A 16,063-nucleotide genomic window follows, 5' to 3' on the forward strand; every position below is an offset into this window, starting at 1 on the left:
CAGCAGCAGAACAAAAGCAGAGCCAAGGAGCTTTTCCGGTGGTACACAGGGATGGGCAAGTGGCTAGACAGGAAGAGGGTTCCTTCTCTCAGGTATCTGAACTCTCTACACCAGGCACACGTATTAGCAACCCCTGACCGACCCAACGGAAAAGGCAATGGCAACCCACTCCAGTACTATTGCCTGGAAAATCCCATGGATGGAGGAGCCTGGTAGGCTGCAGCCCATGAGGTCGCTAAGAGTCCGACACAACTGAGCGACTTCACTTTCACTTTTCACTTCATGCATTGGAGAAAGAAATGGCAACCCACTCCAGTGTTCTTGCCTGGAGAATCCCAGGGATGGGGGAGCCTGGTAGGCTGCCGTCTATGGGGTCACACAGAGTTGGACACGACTGAAGTGATTTAGCAGCAGCAGCAGCCCCACCCAACCCCAGCCCAAGCAGGTGGTCCTCCAGTAGCTGGTAAGCATTAGAGTATGACACACTAGCTTCTAGAAGGCAGCTATGCTCACCACTACACCACCAATGTAACACTAGCATTCCGGAAGCTTCTGTAAGCCTCTAGTTTCGTGAGAGATGGATAAGGACAGACAGGCTTCTGGGAGATGGTACAGCATTGATTTCTGCCTGGACAGGTCAGCACCTGGCCTGCACAGCCAGCAGCAGCAAGAAGGATGTGGGGGTTAAAGCCAACTCCCTCCTGCTCTGGACAAGAAGGGGGCGGGCAGGAAGCGAGAAGGGGAAGAAGGGTGCCAATTAAATCAAGACCACCGGTACATGCACAGGGTAAGTGGGGGCAGCAGCTCTGGCACAGAAGAGGTTCTGGCTTGTTTTATTGTCATTTAAAAACAACTTTTAAAATGCGATTATCTCTGCCAAAAAAAGAAAAAGACAAGACAGACAGATCCAAGGAAATGGGACCATTTGACAGTTCTGTGGAACATGTCTCTGGGACTCCCAGGGCTCTGGCCCCGAGTGAGGTGCCAACTTTGGGTCAGCACAAGCCTCCAGGGCACCCCGGGTGGGGCTGTGGCCTCCCTCTCAGATTCCTTCCTGAACACCTGTGGCACCCGGCCCTCAGAGAGGAAAAGGCGACGTGAGCACATCACAGATTAAATGCTCATTTCACACTGATGTACAGAGGGCAACTATAAAATGCCTATTCAGAGCAGATCAAGACCTGAAAGGGGAGCGGGGAGGGGCGCGCACACACAGTTTTCACTCTCATCCTAGCCTCTGTGGCCACCCCTCGGCCATTTCTCTCCTCTACTGAAATAGCTTTTGGGGAGGCTGGGGGAGGGGGCGAGGACTTCCTCCACAGTCCAGGCTTCGCACAGCCTCTGGCTTCAGTGGGAGCCCAGTGTCAGTGGGAGCAGCAGCGCCGGGGCTGCGGGCCCCAGAGAGGAGGGGGTGGGGCTGGGGGCTGCACGGCAGCTTCTCATGAGGGCTGGGCTCCAGGAGGCAGCTCGTCCTTCTCCCCAGGTGAGCTCTGGGATGGGGACAGGCTGCTTCCCCTACGATCTCCCCAGCCTCTGTTAACCTCTGATTCACCAAGGAGGGGAGGGCAGTCCAACTGGGGGTGGACGGGGAACAGGGCCTCAGTCACTGTCAGACCCCACTGCAGAGGACCCTTTCCGTTTCCTCTTGGTAGGCTTCGGTTTTGTGTCTTCTTCCTCCTGGGAGACAGAGGAGGGAGAGTCGCTAGCACGGGCAGCTGCTAGGCCCAGCTCCGCCCGCACCCGGCCTCTCCCTGCATCCCGTGCGTGGCATGCTCGGCCAGGGGTCTCACCGAGGCACTGCTGGAGCCAGACTCCTCCTCAGCATTGGGCGGCTGGGTGGCATTCTTTCGACTTCGGGGGCTGGACAGAGCGGCTTTTCGCCGGCTCTTGGGTGGCTTGGTGGAAGAGTCCTCGTATTCCTCGGCCAGGGAGAAGAGATCGCTGAACCTGAGGGGGAGAAGGAACACTCGGAGGGTGGGTGTCCTGGCCCCAGGGCCATCCTCCCACCCTGTCTCTGCCCTCACGCCAGGGTCTCTTATTTGTTTTCAAGCACCTGGTCTTGCCGGAGACTAAGTTTGTGTCCCCAGAAGGCCACCCTCACCCAACCCCTCTCCCACTCCTTCTCAAGGCCACAAGTGCAAGGAGCCTCACTTCATCTTGTGGGCTTCATCACAGCTCGCCTGGACATGCTGCAGAGCCTGCAGAATTGGGGTCTGGCTGAAAACTAGAGGGAGAAGGGAGAGCAGGGAAGGGGAACAGTGAGGTGTCTGCGAGCTGCCCCACCCGGATCCACAGGTGGTCTGGGTCGGGCGGCGCCATGCAGGTGGGAGAGGGCGGGGAAGCGTACAGTTCTGCTTGGTGTTGGTCAGGTTGAGACGCAGATTGTCCAGGTGCTCCAAGATCTGCTCCAGGGTCAGCTGGGCCAGCTTGCTGCTCGAACTCCTCAGGCTGCGGGGAAGTCAGGAGAGTGAGTCTGAGCTTGGGGTGCGGGCTCCGGGAGCATGGACAGCCTCCCCCACTGGGGTTCCTCCTTAGGACAGAGGCAGCCCCTACAGAGGAAGGAGGACAGGACTGGGAGAGGCCGGGCAGCGTAATGGAGGTGGCTTAGGGACCAAAGACGGGGCACAAGAAGAAGACGACGGGGCCACGGTGGTCCTGCACGCAGGCTGCTTCACACCACTAGGTGTCGCCCGCAAGCCGGGCCGGGACAAACTGGACCGCCCTGCCGCCTGCCCGTGGGCGCCGGGAGGGTCCCACCTCTGCCTCTTGCGCGGGAGGCTGTTGTTCTTGATGAGCAGGGACTTGATATGCTCAGCCAGCAGCTCGTCATGCTTCATGCACCAGTGCCTCAGGATGCTGGTGGTGAACTGGTCGTCAGGGTGGCAGGGCCGGCTCAGCACCATCTTTACCATTTCCTCGCTGGGCCTGGGGGCAAGAGCGGGGTGCGGGCAGGGGCGCCTGGCTCACACAGCTGACCACAGGAACCCCTGGCACTCTCTCATGGACTTTTCCCCAAAACCCTGGCCTCCCTACCCCTGTCCCACCCCAGACTTGTGGTAGCTTTCTACTCTCACATCCTTCTCCCTCTTCTCTTTGGGCCAAGGAATGCCTGGTTTCATCCTCTGCAGAAGCCAGAAGACAAGAAGCGAGTCTTTTCAGTTTCTGTGGCAGCAGAAGGTGCGTGCGTGTGTGCTGGGAAGGAGCCCCACTCAGTCTCCCCAACGCTGCCCAGAGCAGTCAAGAAGTGGGCCGGGGAGGCAAAGGGACAAGTTTGTGGGGTGTGAATGCTCCCTGTGCCCTGCCTAGCTGGAGCAGTGGGCCACCCTGGTATCGAGCCCAAGGAAGGGACACGTGGCCCTCCAACTTTCCCACTTCCAGTCTCTCAACCAAGAAAGGAGAAAAGGCGGAAAGACAGAAAGAAGGTGGGAAGGAAAAGGTGCACAGCTGCTGCTCCATTCACCTGGGGTTTTGGAACAGTGCCTCTGACAGAGGGAGGGGCCTCTGCCCATTCACCCTCTACACCCCACCCCTGTTCATCTGCCTGCGCTGCAGGGGGAGGCAAGGGACAGTGTGTGGCTCCTCCACTCTGACCCTTCCTCCTCTAGGACTGGCCTCGTGGTAGCCTCAGGGGCGAGGGGGAGGGGAGCAGGAGCCACCGGGGATTAGAACTGCTGCGGCAGCAGGAAACAGGGATGTCCGGTCCCCACCTCTGCAGGCAGCTCCTGGTGGGCAGGGGGGTAAAGTCGAGAGGAAGCCCAGATCCCAGGGGACCTGCTTATTTGTAAATCACTTTGGGGGAAGGGTGGAATAAGCAGATGTCAACAACAGGAAAAAACAGGCAGCAAAGGAGCAGGACAGGAGCCCTTTGTGTGACAGCACCTCTTGGTGTGTGCAGAGTGGGGACCAAAGAGCCCCCAGGGGCGGGGGCAGAACTCACTTCTCTCTTCGGAGCTGAAGCAGCAGACAGGATAGGGCCTCTGGGTGCTCTATGGGGGAGGTAGAGGCTGTTCAGAGGAGCACAAAATTCCGGAAAGAAACTCTGGCACCTCCCCCATCCCCCAACCGCAGCTACTGGCAGGAGTAAAGACAATCTTCAACAAGAAACCAGGAAGAGCGACCCCCAGCCCCCTGCCACCTGAGCCCAGTTCAGCACCTGGCTTGGAGGGGGGTGCAGGACACGCCTAAGGAGCAGAGGTGACTTAGGGGGCCTGCCTTTCTGCACTCGGCATTCTGCTGGGAAGGGGAGCTGTGGATCTGGACTGATCTAAGAAGAAGCCCGGAGGCCCAAGCCCTGGAGTGTCCTCTCCTCTCCAGTCACATTTCCCGCCCATGACCGTACTCACCCTTGTACTTGAGGTGCTGCAGGATGGGGATTATGGTCTCCAGGGGGATGTTGTGGGCCAGGAAGAGCTGCCAGGCACAGTACTGCTCAAAGGTTTCCCAGTCCAAGCTCTGGACTGAGTAGACAGAGAAGAGACACACGTATTCACATTCTGTCACACGCACAGAAGGCTAACCCACTGACTATCAGCACCTCACGCAAGGATGTACAGGGGTGGGAACAGCGAGCCTAAAACCATAGGTACTTTCCCTTTCATGCAAAGCACACTTCCAAAGCCTTCATATAGCTTCTGTATTCTCATCACCCTGAGGCCAGGTCAAGGAACTTTTATAGAGCCAAAGAACAGATCCAAACAGATACTGCCAAAGGCCCACGGCAGGCTTGAAGGACCTTCTACCTCATTCTCAGCCCCAGAGCCAGCTTTTCTGTTACTAGAAAGTACACAACCACCTCTGGGAGATAGTGAAGGACAGGGAAGCTTGGCATGCTACAGTTCATCAGGTTGCAGCGAGTTGGACACAACTGAGCAACTGATCAAGTACACAGGGCTGCCACCCCTCTCATCTCCCAGGGAACCTCAGGGCTTGGCACACTTACTGAGTATATTGAGGACTGAGTCTTTTCGAAACATGACCAGGTTCCCCATCATTACGTGGCAGACCAGCTCCTGAAGCTAAAGGGGATGAGGAAGAAGGCAGAAACCATTGGTTTTAAAAGAGGCCAGGAAGCTAGTATGGAAAGAGAAGCAGAAGAGCTCATTTAGGGAAAAATCAGAGGAAGTGAAACCCAAGTCATAAAGGAATGGGAAGGAAAAGGCACACGATGGACACTGGGACCCTGAAGGACTCAGGGGGCTGGCAAAGGAGCAACTGGCTTCAGTGGGGACCAGACCCCCCTGTTCAGAGCAAAAACCATTACAAAAATGCCATCCCTCACGTCCTGATGGCAGAGTGAGAAGAGGCAACCTCTCTGCTTGGATGTAGCCTGGGCCCCTGATCCATCCCAGCCTGTGCTGAGGGGGGCAGGGCCATGGGAGGCTGGATTACAGGTGTGGGGAGGAGAACAGCACAGGTAGGAGGGCTTCTGTGGGAAGGAGCAGAAATGGGACCCCAGTTTAGGACTGAGGAGGGACCACAAGCCAAGCTACAGCCTCGTAGGGACGTATGCATGAAAGGTCAGCTACAAGTGGTCTGACCATTTTTGTTCTGAGCCAAGGGGAGACCAACGGAGAGCTGGAAACATCCCCTCGTTTCCCTGAAGAACAGGAGTGCCCCCAAAGCATGGAGAATAAGGGGAACCCCCAGCAGGACTGGCCTATACCCAGCCTGCCACCCTGGGGCTCCACGTTCCTTCCCAGCCCCTGGGGCCGAAGGTACACGACAGTGGCTGCCAGGGGCAGGGCAGGTGTGGGCAGGACCCCCTCTCTGCATGCAGGGGGGGGCAGGGCCCTGCGTCCCCAGGCCTCTCGGGATGACAGCTCTGTGTTCACCTGTGCTGAGTCAATAACAGCCACGATCATGTTGAGCAGCTCCCCGCTCCGCAAGGTCTCATCTGGAAACTGGAGGAAAAGAGGGAAAGAAGGGCAGAAGTCCAAAGTGCACCCCTCAGCTTTCCCCTCACAGCCCATCCCCACTCCCTACACGCTCAGGGCGTGCTGGGCTAGCCAGACATGGGGTCCTGACATAAATCTCTAACAAAGATCCAGTAGCTCTGAGGCTGGGAATTTAATCCTTAAAGAACCCAAGGATTTAAATGTGTGTGTCCACACAGTGAGTATGAGTGTGTAAGGAAAGGAACGGGGAGCCACCTAGAGACAAAGCTAGAGCTCAGTGGGACTGGATGTGATGTTAGTTCTGCGAGAAGCGACGACAGAATTAGCATTTGCATCTCTGGCAGCAAAGAAATCCAGTGTGTGCCGACCCCTGCCAAAGAAGGTACAGAGAGTGTGTGTGTTTGGGGAGGGTGTGGGGTGCGGGGTGCGCAGGGCCCCTTCTGGAGAGGGGAGGGGTGCTGGGCATGAGCGCCCTTCCTCCCTTGGGTGTCTGGCTGGCATCACACTTCTTCCTGTGATGCCCACACCCTGTGCCCCGATTTCCCTGTTCCTGGGAACTCTCACCCAGAGGAGGAAAAAGAGCAGTTATCTCCTCCTATGCCCCAGTTCCTAGAGAAGACTCAGTAAACAAGGGAAATGGGAGCCGAGTCTCCACTACAGAGGCCCTGGTCTTTCGGCCAGAGAGCTTGAGTATGTGGATGTGGATCTGGCTGGGAGCCCTGTCTGTCCTGGGTCCAGGGGATGGGGCCAAAGCAGAGGGGACACGTGGACAGGCCCAGACCTAGCGCACAGGACAAGAATTCTGTGGGTTTTAGACATTTTTCAACTTGATGGAGTGAGGCAGGAGGGGACGGCTGTGGTGTGGGAGAAGGGGCCTACTGAGGCCAGCAGCGGAGGGTAGAGGAGGGTGAGGGTTGTGTGCAACGAGATGATGCGGTCTCCCCTGAGCCCACCAGCACTACTGTGCCGTCCCAGGGACACAGATCGAGGTGCTGACCTCTGTGTAGATGGAGGGCGTGAGGTGGCACAGCAGTCGCACATCATCCTCCTGGCAGGCCTTCATGTCCATCATTAAGCAGGTATGCAGGTCGCCCAGCTGGGTGGCCTGGGCAAATGACTCGTACAGGTTCATCTTCCCAGCGGCGGCTTTGCTGCAAGACCAGGCGCGCCTCAGCCAGCAGCCTGACCCCGGCCTCAAACAAGCCCTAAGTAGACCCCACTCTAGAACCCCTTACTGCCCTGGATGTCCTGGGCTCACGTGTCTCATGGCTCTCCCTGGCCCTCCCCAGAGACTCGGTGACTATGGAAATCAGGAGACACTCCTTTCTCCCCAGCTTTCCCCCATGTTTCAGACAGGGCTCAGACCACAGTCAGTGAAGTTACTACCTGGTAAGAGTAACGAACAGGGAAAGAGAGAGGGCTCACATCAGGTTAGAGAAAGCTTTCTCTCTTGTTCTTTGGGCTCTAAGCAATTAAGGCAATAATACCTACAGATACCTGCTGCCAAGTTGCTTCAGTCGTGTCCGACTCTGTGCGACCCCATAGACGGCAGCCCACCAGGCTCCCCCGTCCCTGGGATTCTCCAGGCAAGAACACTGGAGTGGGTTGCCATCTCCTTCTCCAATGCATGAAAGTGAAAAGTGAAAGTGAAGCCGCTCAGTTGTGTCTGACTCTTGGAGACCCCATGGACTGTAGCCTACCAGGCTCCTCCGTCCATGGGATTTTCCAGGCGAGAGTACTGGAGTGGGTCGCCATTGCCTTCTCCACAGATACCTACCTCACACCATATGCAAAAAACTTAACTTAAAATGGGTCACAGGCCTAAATGTAAGAACTGAAATTACATAACTCTTACAAGAAAACAGGAGTAAATCTCAAATGACAAAGGAAAAAAAAAAAAAAAAACAGGACTTGATCAACATTTAAAACTTTTGTGTTTGAAAAGATACCATCAAGAAAGTGAAGTAAGCCAGAAGGAAAAACACCAATACAGTATACTAACGCATATATATGGAATTTAGAAAGATGGTAACAATAACCCTGTGTACGAGACAGCAAAAGAGACACTGATGTATAGAACAGTCTTATGGACTCTGTGGGAGAGGGAGAAGGTGGGAAGATTTGGGAGAATGGCATTGAAACATGTAAAATATCATGTATGAAACAAGATGCCAGTCCAGGTTCAATGCACGATACTGGATGCTTGGGGCTAGTGCACTGGGACGACCCAGAGGGATGGTATGGGGAGGGAAGAAGGAGGAGGGTTCAGGATGGGGAACACATGTATACCTGTGGTGGATTCATTTTGATATTTGGCAAAACTAATACAATTATGTAAAGTTTAAAAATAAAATTAAAAAAAAAAAAGAAAGAAAGTGAAGAGGCAACCTACAGAATAGGAAAAAATGTTTACAAACCATATACTTGATAAAGGACATCTACATAGAATATCTGAAGAACTCTTAAAAACCCACAAGAAAAAGATAAATACCCAATTGAAAAATAAGAGATTAAAACAGAGTTTTTTCCCAAAGAAAATGCAAACGGCCAATAAGCACATGAAAAGATGCTCAACATCATTTGCTGTCAGGAGACAGCAAAGTGCTCGCGTCACTTCGGCAAGCAGTCTGGCAATTCTCACAGATGGAAAAACAGTTACCGCTGGACACAGCAATGCAACTTCTAGGTATATACTCAGGAAAACTGAAAACATCTGTCCGTGCAAAAATCTGTACGTGAATGTTCACAGCAGCTCTATTCACAACAAACAAAAAAGCGGAAACAACCCAAATGACCATCAACAGGTGAATGGGTAAATAACTTGTGGTAATGTCCCAGAACTGGATTATTTGGTCATAAGAAAGAATGAAGTACAGATACACACTACAATGGGATAAACCTTGAAAACACTGGGCTAAGTGAAAACAGTCAGTCATGAAAACTCAGACACTGTATGATTCCATTTATATGAACTATCCAGAATAAGTAAACCTACAGAAACAGAAAAGTGGATCAGCGTTACACGGGCTGGGCGAAAGGGAGGACGGGAAAGTGACTGCGAACAGGTATGCGGCTTCTTTTTGGGGTGATGAAAACATTCTAAATTATACAGTAGTAAGATTGGCATGTATTTATGAATATACTGAAACCACTTTAAAACTGTTACACACCCCACACACACCGAGCTCTGGTGATGACAACCAAGGGAGCTGGGGAGTCAGGCATGGAGAGACACTCTCCAGGATGCTTCCTGACACCTTCTTACACGGGACCACACCCACCTGGCCCGTAGGTAGTAGAGCAGGTGGTAGCCAATCTTGGGCTGCTTTTGATACAGCTCAGAGAGAAGGTCCAGAAGCAGAGAGAAGCTGCTGTTGTCTTCTTGCATCTGGCACAGGTTCCTGGAGTGGGAGATGGGAGCACAGAGGAAAGCTTTCCCTGGGGCAGACTCTCCTGTGGCACTTCTGGGGGGCATGGCTGCCTGTGCCCACTGCATACCCCTTCTTTCTGGAGAAGCAGCCTCATTACCCCAGGACAGAAGCATAAGCGTGCTGACAGGGAGGGTAGAGAGGGCAGCATCTACAGCGAGACCTAAACATCAGATAGAGAGGCTTACCTAAATATTAGGTAGAGAGGCTTCCCCACAGACTCCTCCAGGGACCTACAAGACGAAGGTGATATATGAGAGTCCATGCAGGACAGAGGAGGAAAAGTGAGCTACAGCCAGCTAGCATGGAGGACCAGCTTGCGGTCCTTTCTTAACGAGCATGGAACTTCCTGCTGCCCCAGAGGCTGGCTCACAGAGAAACCAGGGGCCTAACATGGAAGCAGTCTGGTTGTTGTCACTGTAAGTGAGACTCCTGCCCTTCAGGGAGTTCCAGGCAAGGGTCCAACCCCACCTGAAGCAGCAAAGACTTGGGGCTGCCAGGTGCAGCAGCAGGGGCAGGACATGCAGGGAGGGCTGCGAGTCCACTGACCAAGCATGCTCGGTGTTCAGCAGGCAAAATAAACCCTCGTTTAAGTGAAGCAGTACGTGTGAGAAGAAAAACAAACGAAGAGATGACTTTTCTCAAGTCCCCAGCAAGGTGCCTCTTGGACTCAGGCCTTAAGAGCATACCTTTAGCTTCCTGAGGCTGGGGTAGGGGTGGGGGTGGGTGTGGGAAGGGTCTGGAAAGATGAGCCTTACTCCTCAGTGATCTCCTCGGGCAGCACCTCCCCTCGGAAGTGGCCCTTGAAGAGCTCCTGCAGGCAGGAAGCGAGGACAGACAGCTGCTCCGAGTCAAAGTCTTCCTGGGTGGTGAGAGGAGGACTGTCACCACCCAGACCCAGCCTCCCTGCCCCCACTACCCAGAGCCTCTGAGCTCATCTGCCTCCAGCTCCAGCATCAGCAGGCCCCGCCCCCAGCAGAAGGGACCAATCCAGAGGAGGGGAAGCTGGGAGTCAGCTGCCTGGGGGGCTCTGGGCTGGGCGGGCTGGGCTGCTCCCTCCCTGAGGGGGCAGGTTCCTCCTCACCTCCAGGACCTGGTCCACGATTTCCTGCATGACCTCACACTGGGCCTCGGTGTCACTACAGAGCAGAAGGGAGAGGACATCTCAGGGACACGGAGGAGAGCAGACGGCGGGACACACACCCGGAAGGCGTGCACAAGCACACTCGCGTGCACACAGACAGAACACAGGAACCCTGGGAATCCGGGCTGTGGTGAGGGGGCCTCAGGGCAGAGGCCAAGGAGAGGGGGATCCCCACAGTACTGCTTTGCTCCTGGAGGCTCTTCTACTCAGAACGTTGGAGTGAGGGCCTGGCGTGCTGCCAAACAAGGCTGCCCCTCCCAGCCCACAGCCTGCAACCTAAATTGTAGAAGGCATCTCCTGTGCAGCTTCAGTCACTTCTCCACACACCCCCACCAGAACCCTTCCAAACCCACCAGTCTGCCACCCACCAAGTACCAGGCAGACACCCAGGACCGGCACCCACCTTCCTTTCTGGAGCTGGAGCACTTTGTCCCTCAGGGACTCATCTAGCTGATCAAGATAAGGGGTAATATCAACTGGTTCCTCCACCACTGTCTCCTTGATTGGGTGGAAGCGAAACTCTCTCTTCTTCCCTGAAGGGAGTGATTTAGGAAAGGAGTTACTCGGCCCAGACATGAGAAGCACAGAGAGCCCCCTGAACAGTCTGGCCCCCTGACCCGAGCTGGGTGTGCACCATTCACTCAGAGCTACTGAGTGCCTGAAGCACTTCCTTGAGTGTGGCGTGTTCTAGCCTCAGGAAGCAAGAAAAGGCAGGGACCACTTGTCCTTCTTTCCCTCCTGCTTCAGTGTCAAGTTCTGGAGTCTCATCCAGGAACACTGAAAACAAAACTAACTCAGAGGCACAGAGAGGGCAGAGAGTCTGCTCCTGCCAGCTAGCCCTCCTAGGACGGACACAAGCCTGGACTACCTTTGCTGTTGAGATCCTCCTCATCATCACTGAAGGCTGCCTCTGCGTTGTCATAGCAACTCTCATCCTTGTCTGACATGTGGTTGTCCATCTCCATGGAAACTGGCTCCTCAATTTTGACTTGGAAGTAAAGAAAGACAAGACATTTGATGGCCTCCTTGTCCCATGCTCTTGGGAAGGGGAGACAAGAGGGCAAGTGGGAGGATAAGGAGCTCATGACCTAAATGGAACATGGACCTTGAAAGGACAGGCATCTTGTCCTCCACCCTCCAGGGCTTCAAAGGGGGGGGATTTTCCCAGCAATAAGAGCAGCACAGACCCTGACGCCTCTATGCTCAGCTGAGGGTCAGCCAGTAGATAAGATCAGGCACAGTCCCAAGTGCTCTTTAACTTAGACCAAGTTGGAAAGCTCTGCCTAGCTTAAGCCCTTACCCCAAAACAAAAAAGGAAGGGGATCTGCCTGGAATTGGAAGCAAGATTTGAGACCCAACATGACAACCTCTCATCAGAGGACAGGGCCTGGGGCTGGGAAGAAAGATGGACAAAGCTAAAGTGAGATAAACATACATTCCATGAAGGCCTTCCACCTACTGAGGAGAGGTCAGGAAAAAAAGAAAAGGAGGAGTTAAGAGAGCAAGGGATGTCAGTGAAAAGCAGATAAGACAGAGAAGACATCATAAAGGATGACAACATAAGGAAGACAACATAAAAAAGAATAAAAGAAAAAACCAGGGCAAGAGAAACCGAAATGGACAGAATCACAGAGGTGGAGCACGTGACGTCCTAAACCAGGGCTCTAGTCCAGCGCCCTGGACGTCTCCACCCCTCTTCTGAAATCGGTGATGGACTGGGCGGGGCTATACCTTCCACAGGTGGGCTGGGCGAACTGCAGAACTCAGGAAACTTCTCCCTCAGCATTGCCCGCAGCTCCTTGTCCAATTTAGGGTTGTCAAAGAGGGGCGCCAAATGCCTAATGGGGAACATGAATGAAAGTCAGTATCAGAGCTCCTCACTTCTAACGCTACGCGGAACTAAATAATACACAAGTCTAAGCCCAATGGGACAACTGGGCAATACTCCCTGGGAAGGGCCACTGGGGCACAGGGAAGGCATCTGAATCCCTCTGCAAGAGAGAAGTTCCTCTAAGAGGCAAGAGGACGTATGCCTAGCAGCCTTCGGTGGAGCCAGTACGTTCTATACGTCTCAAGGGAAAGGGTCAGCAGTGGGAGAGCAGTATCTGGCCACGGTGACCCAGTGAAAGGAGGAAAGAGCTGGTTTCCCTGCCCCACAGACACATGAAGTGCTTACGCCAGAACCCGTTTCTCCACAATGTGATTGAGGGAGGAAAAGACACCCTGCCGCACGTGGCCCTCCAGCGGGGGATAGAAGTTGGGAATGATCTGGAAGGGAAGAGGAGCAGAAAATGAGCACAGGGCAGGACCTTCCATCCAGACTGTTCTGCTGAACTAGATCTAAAAAGCAGCTTTGGTTCCATTCAGGAAACACTGGGAGGTATGGCTGCAGAAAGGACTGGAATGTTCCTGACTGTCCTGCGCTGTTAAAATGGCAAACTCTTACTCAACCTGGGTGCTCCTCAAGGAGATGGGATTTTACCTGAAGTCATCATCCCTGAGGCTAAGAAACCCCATGGAGACATGGAAAGATGCAACTGGAGACAGGGGGAATGTGGGAGAGAAGCTTCACTAACTTAGGACAAAGGACCCATGACCATGACCACGACCCACTTTGCTCCCAAGGGGCACTGGGAAGACCTATTCACTGACTGCCAAGGTTAGAAGGACACACACTTAGCTCTGCTGGGCGGACATGGGGAGGAAAAAGGGCTGTGGCACTTACACGGCACATGAAGTCCAGGAGTGTGGCAGTGATGGCTGGGTGGGGCTTCATGGAGTGATGCATGACCAGGATGGCTGGTTCTGGAGAGTGTGGAATTAAAGGGTCCCCCCACATCAGAGAGTCCCCATACAATAAGCTATCAATATATACGAACGGCTCCAGAGAGAGCTATGTCTTCCCCGCCCCCTTCTAGTTCTGCTGAGCAGACCCAAAAGCAGACACTCCCCGCAACGGCTCACAGCCCTCATCTCCCTTCCTGTCCAGCATTCGGCTTGGAGGAGGGAGGTGGCAGGAGATAGCACAGACTTTTCCTCTGCCTGGGCCCTCCCCACTCAAAGCCCGAACGTAAGGCTATGGGGTGAAGGGGGTGGCATGGTCGCTCAGCCTCATCAAAGCAATTTTCCTTCTAGGTCAAGGGAGCGCGGATGAGGAACAACGGAACTGCTGCAGATAAGCTGCCTCCACACCACGCTGCCCTGACGTTCACGGCTACTACCACGGAGACAAGGCAGCGGCGCAGGGGGCTGGGGAGTGGCTGCCTGGGCTCAGTCACATACCTATGTTCATAATGCTATCCTTGTCTGGGCTAAAGAACAGCCAGTCGTAAAACAAAGCCAGCTTGGCATTAGAGGCAGCAACATTTGACTGGAAAAAAAAAAAAAAGGAGAAAAAAAGAGGCTAATTTCATCAACCAGCTCCCTTCGCTGCAGAAGCCCAAGGCAGATTCCAGGGCCCACGTAACTGCTCCATCCACGAAATTAAGTTTCTAGTGAATCAGGGTGGAACCGCCCCAGGGGTGAAGACACCCAAATCTGTGTATGAGGTCTCACCAACCAAGGGGCTGGGGATTGGTCTGGGTTCTTGATCCCACAAGGAGAACATCTGGGCCTGGGGGTCCCCTGATCACCCCTGAGCTAAAACACTCAGACTAGCCCCTCAGCTGCCTGTGCTGAGCTCCCCAGGCACATTCCTGAAGGGAAGACCCTTAGGCATAGCTTGCTATTATATCTGAATCAGCACATTCCAAGGACCCAGTCAGACAGGGGAGGGGGAACCCTGTCAGGAGAGGTCAGAGGGCAGCTAGATGCCAGAGAACAGTTTCCCATCCCAGGCACAAGGAGGAAACACTGGGAAGGAAATGGCTCTACTGTGGATTCACCCTGTTCGAAGAAGGGAAGTATCCAGAGTTGATGCCAAAAGGCCCGGAAGTAAGGCTGTAAGGAACACAAGACCTGAATGTGAGTTAGGAACACTTCAAAGGAATAATCATACGTGGTTTCTGGAAGCTAACAGGAAAAGACAGGGATGCCTGAGAAACCCAGGCTTGGAGACTGGCAGTAAAGGTTCAGATGAAACTGTTCAACCCTAAACTCACATGGGAAATAAAAAGTGTGAGTAAACTTTGAGGCAGGGCAAAGACTGAGATAGTCAGGAGGAAGAGAGTGAAAAGGGGCCCTTCGGGGTCAAGTGGCCCAGAGTCAGGAGGAAGCATGGAGGTGTGGGACATGAGGGAGAGAGGGTCACCACCCTGTAGCCTCCACCCCTCACCCAGGCCCTCACCGTGCACGTGGTCAGCAGCCAGCCAATGATGGCCCATCGGGGCAAGATATCTGAACTCAGCACTTCATTGGAAGGGTGGACAACTCCACAGATGTAGCGAATGAGGTCACAGCGCAGAGACTGACTGTCTGGGGTTGACAGGTACTGACGCTGGAACCAATCCTGGTATCGCTTTTGTTGACCAAACCGTACCTTGGGGGAAGGAAACATTAGAAAGAAGAGCTAGGAAGGGAGGGTGGAATCTCTGGACAGAGGGAAATGAGCACCATTCATCTTTAGGTTTGACCTAGACCTCAATTTCTTCCCACGACTTAGTCATTAATTCCTATTGTCTCTTAAGTCTCTCTGCCTTTGGGAAGACATCCTGATTTAACTCTTCCTCGATTTAAAAAGAATGCTGTCTACTCAGCACTGACTGAAAGCTTTCCTAGGCTGAATGACAGAACAGGATCATTGTCTAAAACACAGAGATTCTCCAAACCTTCTTCCAGCCAAGTCCTTCCCCTAAGTGGACTCTGCTGCTGCTGCTAAGTCACTTCAGTCGTGTCCGACTCTGTGACCCCATAGATGGCAGCCCACCAGGCTCTCCCATCCCTGAGATTCTCCAGGCAAGAACACTGGAGTGGGTTGCCATTTCCTTCTCCAAGTGGACTCTAAGTGTGTACAAATAGCAACCTTTCCTAAGGGGAAGATCTAGATTTCCTCTTCTATTCCCAATTCAACCAAAATAGAGACGAGAAAGGTTAAAAAAAAACAAAAACAAAAACTAAATCAACATAGTCCAACAGAACATTTGGCAACGGTGGTGCCTACTGAGCTCCTAAAATGTAGCTGCTCAAACTGAGGTACTGGACTTTACATTTTATTTAATTGTAACTAATTTAAATTGCAACATGTGGCTAGTGGCTACCAGGTGGGACAGCCCAGATCTAGACAGTTCTCCTGGATGACTTGGGGAACTGAAAGCTGGCTAGAGCAGTGGTTCCTTAACACCAGACTAGCTGCACAGAAGCTGCTGCCTGGAAAGTCTGTTAAAAATACAGATGCCATAATCAGATTCTCTGGGAGAGTAGCATCCAGGAAAGTGTATTTTAACACGCTCCTCAAGCAATGCTGTCATAATTCAGCCACCTTTGGAAACCAAAAGGCCGTAGCTCTCTTCCTGAGAGGTCATGGCTCACCCTGAGGAACCATGAGTTTCACAGAATGAACACTCTCACTCTACTCTTTCATAGCACATTTCACAATGGTAAATTACATTATCTGTATACAAGTATTGGTTTAATGACTGCTTTAGACAGACTGAAAGCTT

At 53.3% G+C, this 16,063-nt stretch overlaps 1 protein-coding gene across 1 annotated transcript in view; it reads right to left on the bottom strand.

Moving 5' to 3' along the window:
- Positions 1 to 817: 817 nt before the first annotated feature.
- Positions 818 to 16,063, bottom strand: part of INTS3 (integrator complex subunit 3) — a 39,018-nt gene continuing 23,772 nt past the window's right edge. The window contains exons 10-30 of the mRNA XM_061405735.1: positions 14,752 to 14,943; positions 13,749 to 13,836; positions 13,192 to 13,271; positions 12,643 to 12,734; positions 12,198 to 12,304; positions 11,335 to 11,454; positions 10,870 to 10,999; positions 10,407 to 10,461; positions 10,081 to 10,184; positions 9,511 to 9,555; positions 9,176 to 9,295; positions 6,892 to 7,045; positions 5,832 to 5,900; positions 4,940 to 5,015; positions 4,344 to 4,457; positions 3,938 to 3,986; positions 2,758 to 2,925; positions 2,348 to 2,448; positions 2,152 to 2,224; positions 1,791 to 1,947; positions 818 to 1,677 (exon numbers count right to left, since the gene is read on the bottom strand). Of these exons, the coding sequence (XP_061261719.1) occupies positions 1,600 to 1,677; positions 1,791 to 1,947; positions 2,152 to 2,224; positions 2,348 to 2,448; positions 2,758 to 2,925; positions 3,938 to 3,986; positions 4,344 to 4,457; positions 4,940 to 5,015; positions 5,832 to 5,900; positions 6,892 to 7,045; positions 9,176 to 9,295; positions 9,511 to 9,555; positions 10,081 to 10,184; positions 10,407 to 10,461; positions 10,870 to 10,999; positions 11,335 to 11,454; positions 12,198 to 12,304; positions 12,643 to 12,734; positions 13,192 to 13,271; positions 13,749 to 13,836; positions 14,752 to 14,943 (2,172 nt within the window). The 3' untranslated portion in view covers positions 818 to 1,599. The remainder of the gene's footprint in view (positions 1,678 to 1,790; positions 1,948 to 2,151; positions 2,225 to 2,347; positions 2,449 to 2,757; positions 2,926 to 3,937; positions 3,987 to 4,343; positions 4,458 to 4,939; positions 5,016 to 5,831; positions 5,901 to 6,891; positions 7,046 to 9,175; positions 9,296 to 9,510; positions 9,556 to 10,080; positions 10,185 to 10,406; positions 10,462 to 10,869; positions 11,000 to 11,334; positions 11,455 to 12,197; positions 12,305 to 12,642; positions 12,735 to 13,191; positions 13,272 to 13,748; positions 13,837 to 14,751; positions 14,944 to 16,063) is intronic.

Source organism: Bos javanicus, chromosome 3, assembly GCF_032452875.1.
Source record: "Bos javanicus breed banteng chromosome 3, ARS-OSU_banteng_1.0, whole genome shotgun sequence".
Lineage (NCBI taxonomy): Eukaryota > Metazoa > Chordata > Mammalia > Artiodactyla > Bovidae > Bos > Bos javanicus.